The sequence below is a fragment of the Crocodylus siamensis genome, chromosome 4 (assembly GCF_052110815.1).
Source record: "Crocodylus siamensis isolate JL-2025a chromosome 4, ASM5211081v1, whole genome shotgun sequence".
In the NCBI taxonomy this organism is placed as follows: Eukaryota; Metazoa; Chordata; order Crocodylia; family Crocodylidae; genus Crocodylus; species Crocodylus siamensis.
The window spans coordinates 157,483,250-157,499,176 of record NC_143398.1 but is presented as its reverse complement, the minus strand read 5'-3'; the positions used below and the strand labels follow the sequence as shown (position 1 = coordinate 157,499,176).

The following is a 15,927-nucleotide window of genomic DNA, read 5'->3' as shown; positions in this document are numbered from 1 at the left end:
AGTGACAAAGCAGATGTTAAGAGTACTGGTCAAGAATGGAATGAGAACCACAGCTGGGATCTTTCCCAAGTGGCCTTGGGAGAGTACTGTATTAGCAGTAATGGTACAGGAAAGAGGTTAGGACATAGTCAGTGTACATGGACATTAAAATGGGCCCGAGTATGCAGCAGGTATGCTGATCAATGGAATTCTGCTGCCGTTAGGCTCCCAATCTCCACACAGATGCAAAATCTCAAAAGGACAAGAATATTACCTTTCGATCCTGACCCTACCAGATGTCAGGCATATGAAAAGACCCGAGGCGAACGATTTACCTACATTTATAAGTGGCAATGGGCACACCTGAATGGCACAGTGGCAAGGTTTAATGCATATTGGAGTGCCTTAAATGACACAAATGAAATAACCAAGTGCGAGTATAGGGATAAAGATGGCGTATGGAAATGTCAGTTTAAACTGAGTAACTATCACACTGGCCCTTTAGGGCATAAAGGCACCAAATACTATCCCCTTCTTTTCCACAGCCGTGACCCCCTAGCCTTGGGAGGGGAACACAGGGCCCTAAAAGGACATTATTGGATTTGTGGAAAGCGTGCCTATACGGTCCTACCACGAGGGTGGACGGGAACCTGCTATATTGGAGTAATTGTACCATCTTTCTTTTTGTTACCATCTGAGGGTGGAAATAAGCTAGGAGTCTCTTTGTATGATGATTGGAACAGGGCCAAGAGAAGTATTGATGTAAGTTTGACACAGGGTGGCTCCCAAAAGTGGAAGGAGGATGAGTGGCCTCCTCAGAGGATTATTGAGTATTATGGACCAGCTACATGGGCTAATGATGGAAGTTGGGGCTACCGGACACCAATATATATGCTGAATAGAATCATCCGGTTGCAGGCAGTCTTGGAAGTAATTACTAACCAGACCGCCACTGCTCTCGAGTTGCTGGCTCGACAAAGTTCTCAGATGAGGGAAGCCATATACCAAAATCGAATGGCTTTAGACTATTTACTCGCAGAGGATGGCGGAGTCTGTGGAAAGTTCAACCTTTCTAATTGTTGCCTCCAAATAGATGATAACGGGAAGGTGGTCTTAGAGATTGCCAAAGAGATTAGGAAAATAGCCCATGTACCAATACAAACGTGGGAAACCACATGGAATAAGGACTGGTGGTTTCAATTATTTGGAGGACCCTGGTGGAAAAAAGTAGGGTTTGTGCTTTTGTGTGCTCTAACTGGTTTGATTTTTATCCCTTGTCTCATTCCTTGTCTTACTAGATTGATAACCACCACAGTAGAAGGAATGCAGGTTGCAGCAGTCCCTCTAAAAGCACAGACTGTAGCAAAAGTCATGGTCCTCAGAAGAATCCCTCGTAATTATCTTGATATGCCCAAATGAAGTAAAGATCAGAAAGCATCTTGAGGGGGGAATATTGTTAGAAATATTATTAAAAATGCATTATCAATAGCTGTTAGCTCCCATCAATAGTTGTCCTTTGATTAAGTACGGCTGCCAGCCTTCCTTGTCTCCCTAATGAGAGAGGGAAGGGGGGGGGTTGGGAACTGAAGGAAAACTCTAAGAGCTCTCTTTGTTCTGCAAATTTACTATCTCTTTGTTAGAGTAAAGCATATACTCCTTAGCGTTCTCATGTAGATAAGAGTAAATTGCAATTTTTAATGGTCCTGTCCTTGGGGCAGAGAAGGTTTGAACTTTTGGTAACCTAAAATACGTTCTGAGCAGGCGCAATCAGCTAATACATATTAAGCCTATCCGCCCCGCATACTTAAGTAGTTAATTATAATACACATGGGATGCATGATCTGACGTATTCTCATGCATGTTTGTATGAACCGGAAATGAGTTGTAAGAGTTCCTGCTTCTGTACACGTGCCAGAAGAGAGGGGATAAAAGCCTGCTAATGATGGTACTCAGGGGCAGAGGGTTTTGATCTTTTGTCTTCTCCCTCTGACCCTATTTGCAAATATATACCTTTTGTCTCACCAACAATGTGTGCCTAAGAATTTGTTATTCAATGAGCCTCCAAAGAAAACGAACCGAGAGAGAGTTTTTTTTACCTCAGCCTGGTGCAGGCAGGGTCTTTCTCCACTTTCTTAATATTAACTGAGGAGAAGATTCCAAGTTCTGGAGCGGGCAGTGTTGCACAGTTTTTGTTTATTAAACAAACTAACAGTTTGGCAGCTTCAATATTTGGTTAAAATGAGGCACATCTCTTCCTCATACACCCTGGTGTGCACCCCTGGGGGGGGCAGAAGGGAAGGGAAATGGTGCCTGGGCAGGATGCCTGGGGTGTGTGTGTGTGTGCGTGTGCGTGCATGTGTGTGGGCGTCCAGATGGGCAGCTGTAATGTCTCCAATTGGGTGGCTAGTGTCAGTCAGCTGGCTCAGTCGTTCAACTCCGCTCAGGAGTCTTCAGCAGCCTGGAGGGCCCATGGGCCATGCTGGGAAGCATACAAGAGACCCCTTACCTACTGTGCATGGGCCATGCGGGCAGGCTCTGAGCTCCCCTGCCCCACAGGGACTTGTGTGTTCTGCCTCCTCCCAACCTAACCTTGGGCACTTAGGGTAAAGCTTGAAAATTAGAGTTCTTCTGCCATGGTCTTCTTGGATACCTATACTAAGCCTTTAGAGCAGGGGCGGGCAATTATTTCAAATGGAAGGCTGTTTACCAAATTTTGGCAAGCTGTTGAGGGCCACATTGGTAGTCCAATCCTTTGACAGATACCCCGCCCCCCTTGCCATCTTGTGACCGGAAGTCCCGTCCCCCTAACCCCTGACCTTTGCCATTCAAAGTCCCTCCCCTTGACTCTGGAAGTACTCCTTTCAACAAGGGGTTTTGCCAACCAGAAAAATACCAAATTATATTCTAAAAAGCAAACATCTACAGCATTCATTAATTTGGTTTAAAAAATATTTTTGTCCTGATTTACATGTGTTTGTGTAGTATACATAGAGATGATTGCACAATAGCTTAAAATGAAGTCTTGTATATTGTGGGGGGTAGGTATAGTTTTGTGGGTGGCTCCCCGGTCCCATGATGGAGCCAGCAGCCATGTAGTGCTGGAGCAGGAGCAGGAGCAGGGCGGGGGAGCAGGAAGGGAGTGAAATAACTGGGGGTGGGTGGGTGGGTCCTACTGCTTCTGGCTTTTGTCAGCTTTGACAGGCTGCTGGGGCAGATAAATATTAATTTTATAAATTAAAATAATTTATTAAATAATTTATTTATTAATTTTATTAAAATAAAATATTAATTTTATAAATTAAAATAATTTTTAGGGGCCCTGTGCGCTGGATAGAATGGCCTGGCAGGCTGGATTCGGCCTGCGGGCTGTATTTTGCCTGCCCCTGCTTTAGAGACTAACTTGTTCAGAAAGGCTTAGGCCAGTGATTCTCAACTTTCTTAGATTCAACGTACATCTTGGAAAATTCCAGTTCTTAGTTTTCACTTGTTTAGACTATGGAAAAATAATAGAGCATTTTTTCTGTTGCAAAGAATGCAGAGAGATGGTAACAGGTCAGATGTTTTTGACATTGGCTTATCTTGTGAATCAATAGGTGTTTGCATGCTTAACAATGAAAGGGTCTCATGGCACCCTTCATCAGATGTTATGATAGCAATGATACCTACAAAAGCTTACATCCTTTTTAATTAGTTTCTAAAGTGCCAGTCTGTATTTCCCTTCTGCCTGTATTTTCTATGGGATTGATAATAATATATTATTTAAACCATTATCTGTTTTATTGCGTTTTTACTCAGCATTTACACAAAACTCATTTATTTTTTATTTTCAATTTGATTTTCCTATTTTGTTTTTCTTTGCTTTTCTTTAATTCAGTTGATATGCTTATTTTTATGCTCAAGGGTGGTAAAATCTGTAGAGAAACTGTCTTTTGGGTTACTGACTGAAATTTGTTACGTACAGAGACCTCAAGAGTTTCTTCCCTTCATCAGAGCTATGTGAATTTTGTCCAGATGGTGAAGGTAGAACAAAGTTGGCAGGTGTCAACAAAGACCAGGTTGAGATTGTTGGGTCAGATTGTTTCAAGCTTCAGTGGCTGTTGTGATGCCAGCATATGAATCACCCTTAGAGAGTCCTGCATTCTAAGTTTTATCTCCTATTGTATGCCTTGAAAATGAACACCAGCATAACAGAATTCGCTTATATTGATCCGATTCAGTGGAAACCTCTATTCAGTCTTGTCAAGGAAATGAATTTGCAAGATTCACAACGTCAAATTGTTAGATTGAGTAAAATTTTCAAAAACATTTAAATGGTTTTAGTATCTAAGTTGAATTTTCAAAAAAAAGAATAAAAAACCTAAGTCTGTTGAAAGTCAGTAGGATTGATGCCTCCAGGGACTACATTTTCCAAGGAATTTAGGTACTTAAAGATGCAAACAGGCATCTAGTGGGATTTTAAAAGTGCATAGATATATAAGTCCCAATGATATAAAATACAGCCTAGTCTCTGAAAAATTGACTGCTCTTGTTTATCTTTGTAAAAAATCATGAGAGTTTAATTTTCCCATATTAATATGTTATATTTTGTATAATAATAACAGGAAATCAGATACAGGTGGTTAGCTGTGTTAGTCTAAAGTCAGGCAGAAGGCAGGATAGCGATGCACCTTATAGACTAACTGAATGAGCGACACATAAGCTATGATAAGGGAGAGCTCACTTAAGCATATGATGAAGCAAATCCTTGTTCATGAAAGCTTGTGCATCTCTCATTCAATTAGTTCATGAGTATCAAACTCATCCCAGGCCATGGGCTGGATCTGAACTACAGGGGCTCCTCCTGGGCTGGATCCCTGGGCAGCGACTGCAGTGGGGCCCTGTTCAGGTGGCAGTGTGGGGCTGGGGCTTTGGGCCAGGCAGCAGTGTGGGTCTGGGGGCAGATGGTGGTGTGGGGCTGCATCCGGGCAGCAGTATGGGTGCGGAGACCCGGAGGCTTATGGCAGTGGCAGCCTGCATTTGGGTGACAGTCCAGAGCTTGGGAGCTGCCGCTGATGGCCATGTGCATTGGGGTCCTGAGATCCCTTTCTGCAGCAAGCAATGCCCCCCAACTTATAGCAACTTATAGCAGTTCACAGTTCACAGGCAAGCCAGATGAAATGGTTCTGCATGCCAGACCCAACTCACAGGCTATATATTTGACACACTTGAACTAGTCTATAAGATGCATTTCTACCTTGCTTTCTGCTCAATAATCAATCAGTTGCTTAGAGCTTTTGAATGTCATTAGTATAAATTTCAGAGTTAAAAAATCAAAATTTGCTTAGTTTTCACCAATGTTTGACAATCAGGAAAAGATTTTAAAAAATTAAAGATAATCAGAAAATTTAAAGATAATTATTTGCATTAGTCCTGATTATCTTTACATTTTGAAAATCAAATAACCATTTTTAACAAATCTACTTAAAAATGAACATCAAATAGAATGTACTTTTAGTATTTATAAAGTGTAGACCTCAGCAAAGCAAGAACAAAAAGCAGATAAACTTTAACTACACCCCTCAGTTTTAAGGCACAAAACTATTAAACCACTTAAAATTCTGCATTTGTCCACAAGTCTTCCTTGTTCTTGGCTGTGTCTTTTGGCATCTATAAAAGGTCCTCTGTTTCAGTTTTTTGTTTATTTAACTGGCTTTTCTTCAACTGTTTTGACTTCAGATGAGACTATTTTGCCATCCACCAACTCTTCAACAATTGTCTTAATCACTTGAGTTTTAGTTGGTTCTAAAAATAAAATATTGACAGTAGTCTCCATTAAGATATTTGAAGAAAAAGTCACATACAGTAAAAATTCTGATCCTATAAAATAAATATAGGATGTGTTAAGCCTTATGACACTGTAAACTTTCCTGGGAAATGCTTTATATATTTAAGAACCAAAGTTGTATTTTTGGCTACACTATGGGAGTTAGCAAAGATATTTACCAACATGAAAAAGGTGTCAAAACACCAACCTCAATAGCAGTATTGATTAAAATCTGCCATTTTATTTATTCTGAATTATGAATTCTTTTCCAATATCTTAACTCAGTCCTTTGGATTTCTGAATGTCTCCTTTGGACCTAAATGGGATTTGAAGGTGCTTGTATCTCACCAGGATCTTTCAGAATTTTGTTGTGATTGAATGCTAACACAGTATCAAGGTCCTGATTCAGTGTCCCTTGAGGTTAATAGGAATTTTTGGTCCTTAACCAGTAATTATGTTTAACAAAAGATTTTTTTATACTGTGAGCTCAAGATTTCTTTACAGCATGGGGAAATTGATTGATTTTAAAATGTGCATTATTACATCCATGTAATACCAGCTTACACCAGAGAAAAAACCCGAATGTATATAATTACCTTTGATTTGAACTCTAGATTCTTGGTATCCATAACCTCCAGATCCAAAACCACTGTTAAAAATAATCAATACTCATTAGTTACAGTACTGCTAGAATTCTAGATCAAAATCCTGGTTTCAAAACTAAGTTTGTTGTCTCTTTCTGGAAACAGCATGGCAGGTGACAATGTCTATTTTTAAATAATTAGAACTACTAGTACACTTTGAGAGCTGTTGGATAGTTTTTTTGTGCTATGTAAAAAGGTAAATAATGGATTTCACCAAAATGTTTTTAATGAGAACAAACAAACAATTGTTTATGTTATGATGGTGTGTTTTATTGTGTTATGCATATCAAACTTGTAGCTGGCTTCTTAGTCTTAACTGGTAAAAATGAATACTTTTATGACAAATTCCTTTTTTGGGTGTGGTCCACACACACACACTCCACTTTACCCACCCCCACATGCACACATCACCCTCACTGCTGGCATCAGCAGTAGCAGCAGGCAGCAGGCCCTTGGGGCTTCTCATGGTCTGTGGCAGGCAGAGCCTCTTGGCTGTGGGGAGCCATAAACCATCAGGCTAGACCTGCTCCATACCTGCATGTAGGACTCCTGGCATTCCAGCTGGGAGCCACATGTGGAGGCACAGAGCCTGCCCTGCCTAAATGCATGTGGCTACTGGCTGCAGTGCTGGGAGCTGCACATGGTGAGATGGAGCTGGACTTACCCAGCCTGGCTTGATGGTGCATGGCTCCCAGCTGCAGGGCTGGGAGCCCCACCTGGTGGCACAGAGCCAGCCTGGCCTGGCTTGATTATGCAAGGCTCCCCACTGGAATGCCAGGAGCCGCATATTATTGGCCCGGACTGGTTCCTTGCTTCCACGTGGGGCTCCCAGCATTCCAGTGGAGAGCTGCACATGGAGGCACAGAAACGGCTTAGCCCAATGGCGTGTGGCTCCTAGATGTAGTGCTGCAATCTGCATGTAGTAGCATGGAACTGGCCTGGCCTGGTCATGTGTGGGTTCTGCAGCTCCAGCAGTGCCAGGAGTTGTGGGGAGCCTCATGCAATTGGGCAGGGCTAGCTCCGTGCCACCACATAGGGCTCCTGGCACTCTAGCTGGGAGCCACAGGTGGAGACACAGAGATGCCCCGGCCCAATGGCATGCTGTTTCTGCAGTCCCTGGGTAGAGTCCCAAGAGCTGCATATGTGGCACAGAGAAGGCTGATTGCCCACGGCTCCCCCACTTCCCCCCAACTTTTTCCCAACAGGAGTCTCTGGGGCCTTTACCTTAATTTTGACTCTCACAGGGAGGGAGGGCTGGGAAACAACCACAGGGTCACCAAGTAGAAGCTTTGTCTCCAGCTTTCCCTACCTTGGGGCTGGGGCAGGGCAGGTTAGGCCAGGGTCGGAGGGGGGTTAGTTGCTTAGCAACCAGGGCCAGAGCTGCTACTGCAGCCCGCATCTCCTGCCACTGGCACCTCTGAAAGCCTGCACCTCCCACTGGCTTTCAGAGGGACAACTGTGGGCCAGTAATAATTGTCTTTTGGAGGGGCTCCATGGGCCAGATAGAATGGCTATATGGGCCGAATCTGGCCCGCAGGCCAAGTTTTGCCTGCCCTTGCTCTATAGAAGGGGTGGGCAAAAATCGGCCTGTGGGCCAGATTTGGTCCATGGAGGGGCTTTGTCCGGCTCATGGCTGGTCCCTTGGTCCCATCTGGCCCAGGCGCCGCCCAGCTGTGGCATGTCCTGCTGCCCCCCGGGGAGCAGCAGGGCTGGGGTGGCTCTGCAGCTGGACTGCCTTTCTAGGCAGCCTAGGCAGTGGCGGCTCCTTTCAGCTGCTGCCACCGCTGGCCCCAGCCCTGTGGTACCAGTGAGGACCCATGCATACAGCCCTGATGCAGCATGCCCTGTGCCTGCTCTGGACTCATGTGCCCAGGCTCAGCAGTGGTAGTTGCCTGGCAGAAACTGTTGTTGAGTGCGAGGGAAAAGCAGCCTCTTCCCCTCGCTGCTGCGAGGCAGTTCTTGGTACAGCTGGCTGGATCCTGCACCATGGCAGGCTGCCCTGCGTCACCACTGCCCAGGTTGTCCTGTGGCTGCTGTGAACTGTCACTGCTACTGCACTGGATAGCCTAGAGGTGGTGGTGACAGCGGTGGAGTCACAGGGCACCTTGGCAGTGTGGGCTTTGGGCAGCTGCACCAAGAACTGCCCGACAGCGGTGAGGGGCCACTTTTCCTTTGTGCTGAGCAATAGTTTCTGCCCTCTGCCGCTGCTGAGCGTGGACAGGTGAGTCCAGAGCAGGTGTGAAGCACACCAGGTCAGGGCTATGCGCATGTGTCCCCACTGGTACCACAGGTCTGGGGCCAGTGGTGGCAGCAGCAGCTGGAAGGAGTTGCCCTAGCTCTGCTGCATGCCGAAGCATTGGCAGGATGTGCCACGGCCAGGTAGTACAAAGCAGGCGTGGGGTGGGATGGGGCTGTATGCTGTTGGCAGGCTCTGGGCTGTTGTGGAGGTGGGTGAGTGTTGACTGGCTCACAGGGGCATGTGCAGGGGGCTCCCATGCACACCCCACCATACACTCAAAACCTCCCCCACAAACCACACCCTTCTCCACACACAATCACATACTCCACAAACAATGCACCCACTCACTCCCCCCACAAACTCCACACCCCTCACACACCTACCTGTGTGCCTCTGGGGGGAGCCTCACTCACTGCTACATACCCCCCCACTACACCCCCCACACAAACACTCCATACCCACTCTCACAACCCCCCCATACTCACATGTACCCACATCCACACATACTCCCACATGCAACATACACGCACTTACACACACCCACAGCCCCTCACAAACCCCCTACCCCTCCACACCTCCTACAATATACAAGAGTAAGGCTTCATTCTGAGCTAGTATGCAATCACCTCTATATACACAATGCAAACACACACAAATCATGGCAAAATTATTTATAAAAAATAAAATTTAAACGTTATTATGGATCTTGGATTTTTAGTATATGATTTGGATGTTTTTTTTCCGGTTCCAAGATGGCAAACCCCCTTCCCAAAAGGAGCTATTCCAGGGGCAAGAGGAGGGACTTCTGATGGCAAAGGTCAGAGGCTAGGGGGTAGGATTTCTGGTCCCAAGACGGTGACCAGGGAGCAGGGTGCTTGTCAAGATCCAGGGCCAGGGCCACTCTTGCGGCCCTCGACAGCACACCAAAACTCGTTAAGGGCCCTCCAACCAAAATAATTGCCTGCCCCTGCTCTATAGCATTAATAGCACATGTAGACACACCCTAATGGACTGGTTAGCATGTTACAAGATTTCTCTTTATAGGAACAAAACCTGGAATAAAGGTATGGTAATATTTATTATTTATGGTGCTCCACTTTTCAAGATGCATTCATATAATTTTGTTTGCTTACCCTCCTTCCCCATCTAGCAGGCGCCTGTAGGTTTCAATCTCCATCTCTAAACGTGTTTTGATGCCCAGGAGCTGTTCATATTCAGCATTCTGACACTCCATTTCAGACCTGATCTGCTGTAATTGTTCCTCCAGATTGCTAATATGCAGCTGTATTTGTGAAAGCTGAGCACTGTAATTTCCTTCAGTTCCTGCCAAGGTGCCTTCAAGGGAGCATTTCTATCAGTGAATAAAAATGACTTGTTATTGATGAAGGTTAAATGCTCCACTGAGTATCAAATGAAGGTTAAAGTTAGTTAAGCCCGAGATACAGAATAAATGTTTTCTTCTGATTGTGACACTTAATCAGATTCCAAAATACATTATCTTCACTGACTATTAGTTTACAAATGTTTCTTCATAGTTTTCTTTCTTATCTCACTTTATCCCTATATGCTTTTCCCATTTGATTGATATACACTCTGCCAGAAAAATCCTATTGACATAAATTAAAGTTGCAGGCAAGGAATGAGGGTGGCAAGGAATGAGGGTGACATCTTGCAACATAAAGTCTCCTTTGAGTTGGTTGATATCAATTTTATGAATTATTTTGGACAGTATTTGAAATAACGTAGTTTATTTTAATTTCCGCACATTCAAAGCCATTATTTCCCATATTTACAGGCATTAGTACTTCATTTAGGAGTTACGTTTGCCCGGGGGTGTGTTAAATACAGTTGAATTGTGAAAACAGATCTCTGTATTGGAAGTTATTATATTTTAAATACAAGATGTCTTTATTTAATGCAGCACTAATAAAAGCTGTTTTGTGCATTATAACAGTTTTTTTATAAAAATAAAAATGTCATGCACCTGCTTCCTGAAATTACACCCGTTACAAACCTGGGCCATAACTGTTTGTAGCTCAATCTCCAATCCTTGGAAAGTACGTTTCATTTCAGTTAACTCATTCGTGGCTGAGCTTACTGCCCCAGCATCATCATAGATCTGTTGCTGCAGTGGTTGACTCTGGAAAATTCATAAACAATATAGTGAATACAGTGTGATAAAACAAATCCTTGGATTTGAATATTCAATAAGAAGATTTGACATCTTTCACATTTTTACCATTTTATTAAACTGTTCTTCAGCCTCTCTACGATTCTGTTCAGCTAGGGATTCGTACTGTGCTCTCATGTCATTCAGAAGTTTAGTCAGATCAATTCCTGGAGCAGCATTAATTTCTACATTCACATCACCTGTGGAAGTACTTTTCAGGGATTTCATTTCCTGGTTAAAGAGTAGTCAAGTATAATTAATTAATTGATTAATTAATTCTGATTTTTAAATTGAGTACAATTAAAGAAGAAACAGGGAGAAATTAAACCACTTTACATTAATTATTGTTTTGACAAATGGTTCATAAACTAGTCAAATTTTAAATAATTTGCTTATTTTAACCAAGGTCCTAAACCTTAATTTACTTATTGCTATTATAACTATGTCAAGCTATTACATTACAATGCAAGCATCCCTATTTAGAGGTTACACTACTGTAATGACCTGATCCAAATCCCATCAAAGTCAATAGAAAGACACTTTATTGACTTAAGTGAGAGTTGGACTGGAACTGGTGTTTGCATAAGGAAAGCAAAGCTTTTACCTCCTCATGACTCTTCTTAAGATACACCAGCTCCTCAGTCAGGCTTTCAAGCTGTGCTTCCAGGCTGGATCTAGCAATAGTCAGGTCATCTAGGACTTTCCGCAAACCATTGATATCAGCTTTAACATTTTGATGCAGGAACAGCTCATTTTCATACCTTAAAAATATTAAGAATATGAGAAAATAAGGGGAGAAAAAAGGGAAAAAAAAGCATTTTTTTCCTGGCAAGAAAAACATAATGTGAAAGTGTTTTAATTATTTCAACACTAGTATATATGTTTCAGTAGAGAAGGTATGAAGGTATGAAAATAATCTATTTGGTATTTATTGTACAGAATGTGATTTTATCTTTCTACTATCCAACTGCCTATCAGGAATGGTGGTGGTAGGGACAGAGGGATGGAGTGCCACCACCCACCACCCCATGCCATTGCTGCAACCTGCAGGGAACAGGGCTGGGGGCAGGGGGCAAGGGCAGTGTTGCTGGCCTTGCCCCCCCCACCCCACTCTGCTATGCCACCGCTGTCTCCTGTTCAGAATGCTCTTGGAGCCTGCTGATTGGTTGTTTTAGACAACCAATCAGAGTGCAAATAAAGCATTACAGACAAACAAGCAGACAAAGGCTTTTATAATATTAAAATAATTTTTTGTGGTTGGCAAAAGTTCCCAACATTTTTTCAGTGAGAATATAGCTACAGTGAAAATTATAGTTGTATATGTGGCTTTAATGTTGTGCTCTTGGTTCTGGGGACAGTTCTTCAAACTTTTTTGTCAAGCCAAAAAAATTATAGAGAAAGTGCTTTGAATACCATATGGTGCCTTTAGCAGAAATCACTGTGGAATTCTTAAGCACAGGGAACAAGATGGCCTGAAGTTACTAAACCATGATTACCAAAAATGTTTGCTATTTAACTTACTTCAGTCTGAAGTCTTCAGCAGCAAGCTGGGCATTATCAGTCTGTAAGACTATGCTGGCATTGCCAGTAGTTGCAGATATGATCTAGATAGAAAGGTATGTAGAGAATGAGACAATACATACATGAAAACTATGCAAAATATCCTTTTTGGTTCATTTTGAGACAAAACTGGGCAAATTCAGGGTCTAAAATTGTTGTTTGTATATTGCATGAGCATAAAGGAAGGTATGATTTTTTCTTTAAGTGAAATATTTCATTGCTAGTTTAACCAATAATTTTTCCTATGCAGACATTAAGAATCAGAACATGCCCAACTGTAGAGTAGAATCTATTATGATTATCTTAATTTAAATTGCATAACGTGATTATACCTCATAAACAAGTCATATGCATGTGTATAAATCAGTTGGTGGAATTAATACACATAAAATGAAAAGTTTTAAGTATTCTTTACAGAAAACAGCGAACATTTACCTACACTGATTAAATTCTTCACTTAATAATGTATACTCTGTTTGTTATAAGTTACAACTTAACATGATTTAGTATTAGTGTGTAACGTTCATAACATTGAAAATGATAGAAATTATGATTACCTGGTTCCTAAGATCTTCAATAATTTGGTAATATTTGCTGTAATCACGGGTTAATTCAGCAGCAACAGAACCATGTTTCTCATACCACTGATGGATTTTGTATTCAAGATCAGCATTTGCCTCTTCCAGAGCATGCACCTTGTCAAGGTAGTTAGCTAAGCGATCATTAAGATTCTGCATGGTTTCTTTTTCACCACCAGAAAGAAGGTTGCTATCAGGTCCACCAAAGCCAGTACCCAAGCCCCCAAATGAACTACTACGAAATGTACCTCCATAGCTTCCTCCAGCTGAGATGCTACTGAAACCACCACCATAGCCACCACTGAAGCCACCACCTGCTCCCCTGGTTAAGCTAGTGCTGAATCCTGGATGAGAGCCCCCACCAAAACCACATACACTACCAGTATCAAAACTTTTTCCTATGCCAGTCATTTTAACTGATCCTCCACCACCAGCAGGAGAGGAAATCCACCTGGATCCACTAGAAAGCCAGACAGACATAGTATCAGTCACAGACAATGTTGCAAGTCACCAAAATTTAGCAATGGAGACCCAGTACTGTGAGAGTGCACCCAAGCCAAGCAGTTTTCTTTGCCTTTTTATATAAAAGTATTAGGGTGTTTCCTTCTAAGTTCCTCCTACTTGTGGCAAAATGGTTTAACCAGCTCAGCATAATCGTAGCCATAATTGGATAATTTTTCCTAATTAGCATCAAACTTAGCCATGTTCATTTGTGTAGAGAGGTTGGCACCTGAGGATGTTTGTTATGCCAAGAATAGAGCAAGGTGGAACAAAGTTTAAGTTACATTATTACATTTTAATCTTAGATGAGTAAGTCTTTTTCTTCTTCCATACCTCAGGCATAACTCTCATGAAATCAAAGATGATTGAGCAAATTTTAAGGTGATGTATATTGTTCTCCTTACAAATCTAAACTTTGTCTCAAATACAGTAATAAAAAAGCTTCGGTGCTTATGTCATTGCTTCATTTGCACGCACAATTTCCCTTCTTGATTGTTGTTCAGATACGATCATATTTGCTGCTTCATAACCATTCTACATACAGACTGCCTCACAACTTTTAGTCAATTTAGGGCTCAATTAAAGGCCGTATATAGTTTTTCAAGTTTGCCTTTATTAATAACATAACATCCTCACCATGTAATTAGTGATTTTAATTTTAGAATGCCTTCTTGCAACATCTTTAGCTGTATCAATATTCTTAAAAAGCATTAATGTATACATTTATGTGAAGCAGAGCAAAGGCTGGAGACTGTTTTCCTTGCAAGGAAACCAGTCTCTCCTGGACTTGCATCAGGACGCCGGGAGGAAGAGGCTGTTCTGGAGTGAGTGTCAGTTCATGCTGAGCTGATGGAGCTCAGCATGAAGAAACCCCGAGCCAGAGAGAGACGTTGGGAAATGCAGAGATGTGGGGAAGGCAAAGTGAAAAAAAAACAACACCCTGGAGCTGGGGAAAGGAGGGTGTGAAGAAGCATGGCCTGGAGGGGAAAAGAACAGTGTGGGGGGGAATGCTAAAGGCAGGCAAGGAAAGCCAGGAGGCAGGCTTCTGAAGAGTCCCTGGGAGCAGGGGGATGAAACTGAGAAGAGCCTAAAGGCTGTATCTGTGGCTAGACACCAGGAGAAACACCCAGGCTGGGTAAGAAACACACCGGAGGCTAGCCAGGGAGAGTGGCAGCCAGGTCTCTATGAGTGGGAACTGAACAATGAATAGCAGCTTTAAGTATAAGAAAAGCCACAGGTAGCCACCTTCGGGGACTTGCTTCACCAGCTCTAGCCTCACCTAAAGCACCAGAACAGTGGCATGTGCCTGGCTCTCCCCACTGACAGCCGCCTGGCTATGCCCCCTCCGCTCGAGCAGGGAGTGGGGAAAAGCCTTGGACTTCAGTCCTTTCCTTTTGGCAGTGGCTGGAAGGCTGGGAGGTGTGCTCCAGCACCCCTCCTCTCTTGGCTTCTGGCCTGAGCCACTGCAGGCATGTGGCTAGATTTCCTGAATCAAAAGTGAATGTTTGTTTACTTGCTTCTCAGTTTAATCTCTGGAGTTTAGAGTAACCTGCAAAGACTGAATTGATTCAGCCTTGGGCTTTTTAAGTGTTTGTACTTAGATCATGTGCTTTGGTGGATGAAATAATTCTACCATGTGATAGTACTGCCCAACACAGGTACTATTCTGCAGTGGAGTTACTTCGCTGCAGAATAATATTTGTGTTGAGCAGTATGACGGAGTTAATTAGTTTACTCCAGCCTAATAGCACTGCTTATGTAGACAGAGATGCTTTACTGCAAAGCTAATTAGGTAACCCCCCAGTAGGTATTTCATATAGATGCACTCATAGTTGAAGGTTTTATAGGGGTTAGTGCTGAGAGAAATGTAGATGTTATCTGAAAATTAGGTCTTTATATCGAAAAACTGCAGAAAATGAATTATTGAAATCTGGAGAACACTTAGGAGAATAGTTTTAGGTAGCTCTACATATTTGTAATTCATATTCTAATAATGGCAGTAGGATGCATAGGGGAAATTTTGCTGTCCAGAGTTAATTTAATACCTCACAACAAGAAGGTAATAATATAATGCGTGTTTGTTCATTCTTTAATTGGGAAGATGATTTTCACCACTTTTTCCTGTGTCAATATGTGAATTATTATGAAAATTATAATAAAAATATTATAAAACAAGCCTCTTTGAAACAAGCAAAATATAATTGTTTGTCTTTTTTACCATATAAAACAAACACCAGTCATCTCGTACCTGTTTTTTAGAATAATACCACTAAATTTTATATGAAAGATCTCAGTCTAAATTTAGGGAAGTCCTAACAATATCCAGTTCTTCGAATTGCAGGAGGGTAAAGACTTTTCTATGAGATGCAGATATCAGCCAGTTGGATACCTGAGAGAGAAGATGAAAAATAGCTTACAGCTGCGTGATATTTAAGCTATACTTAAGCTCCTTC

The 15,927-nt window shown here is 42.4% G+C and overlaps 1 protein-coding gene across 2 annotated transcripts; it reads right to left on the bottom strand.

Moving 5' to 3' along the window:
- Positions 1-5,635: 5,635 nt before the first annotated feature.
- LOC149866922 (keratin, type I cytoskeletal 12-like) lies at positions 5,636-13,453 on the bottom strand. 2 transcript variants are annotated; one of them, XM_090041196.1, is made up of 8 exons: positions 12,953-13,453; positions 12,357-12,439; positions 11,440-11,596; positions 10,905-11,066; positions 10,680-10,805; positions 9,799-10,016; positions 6,379-6,431; positions 5,636-5,760 (listed from the first exon to the last, which is right to left on the bottom strand). In XM_090041196.1, exons 1-8 carry the CDS (start codon positions 13,451-13,453, stop codon positions 5,657-5,659), a joined length of 1,404 nt encoding a protein of 467 aa, XP_089897322.1. In that variant the 3' UTR covers positions 5,636-5,656. The 2 variants fall into 2 exon arrangements, with proteins under 2 accessions (XP_089897322.1, XP_089897321.1); XM_090041195.1 differs by having other exon boundaries at positions 5,657-5,829.
- Positions 13,454-15,927: the final 2,474 nt, after the last annotated feature.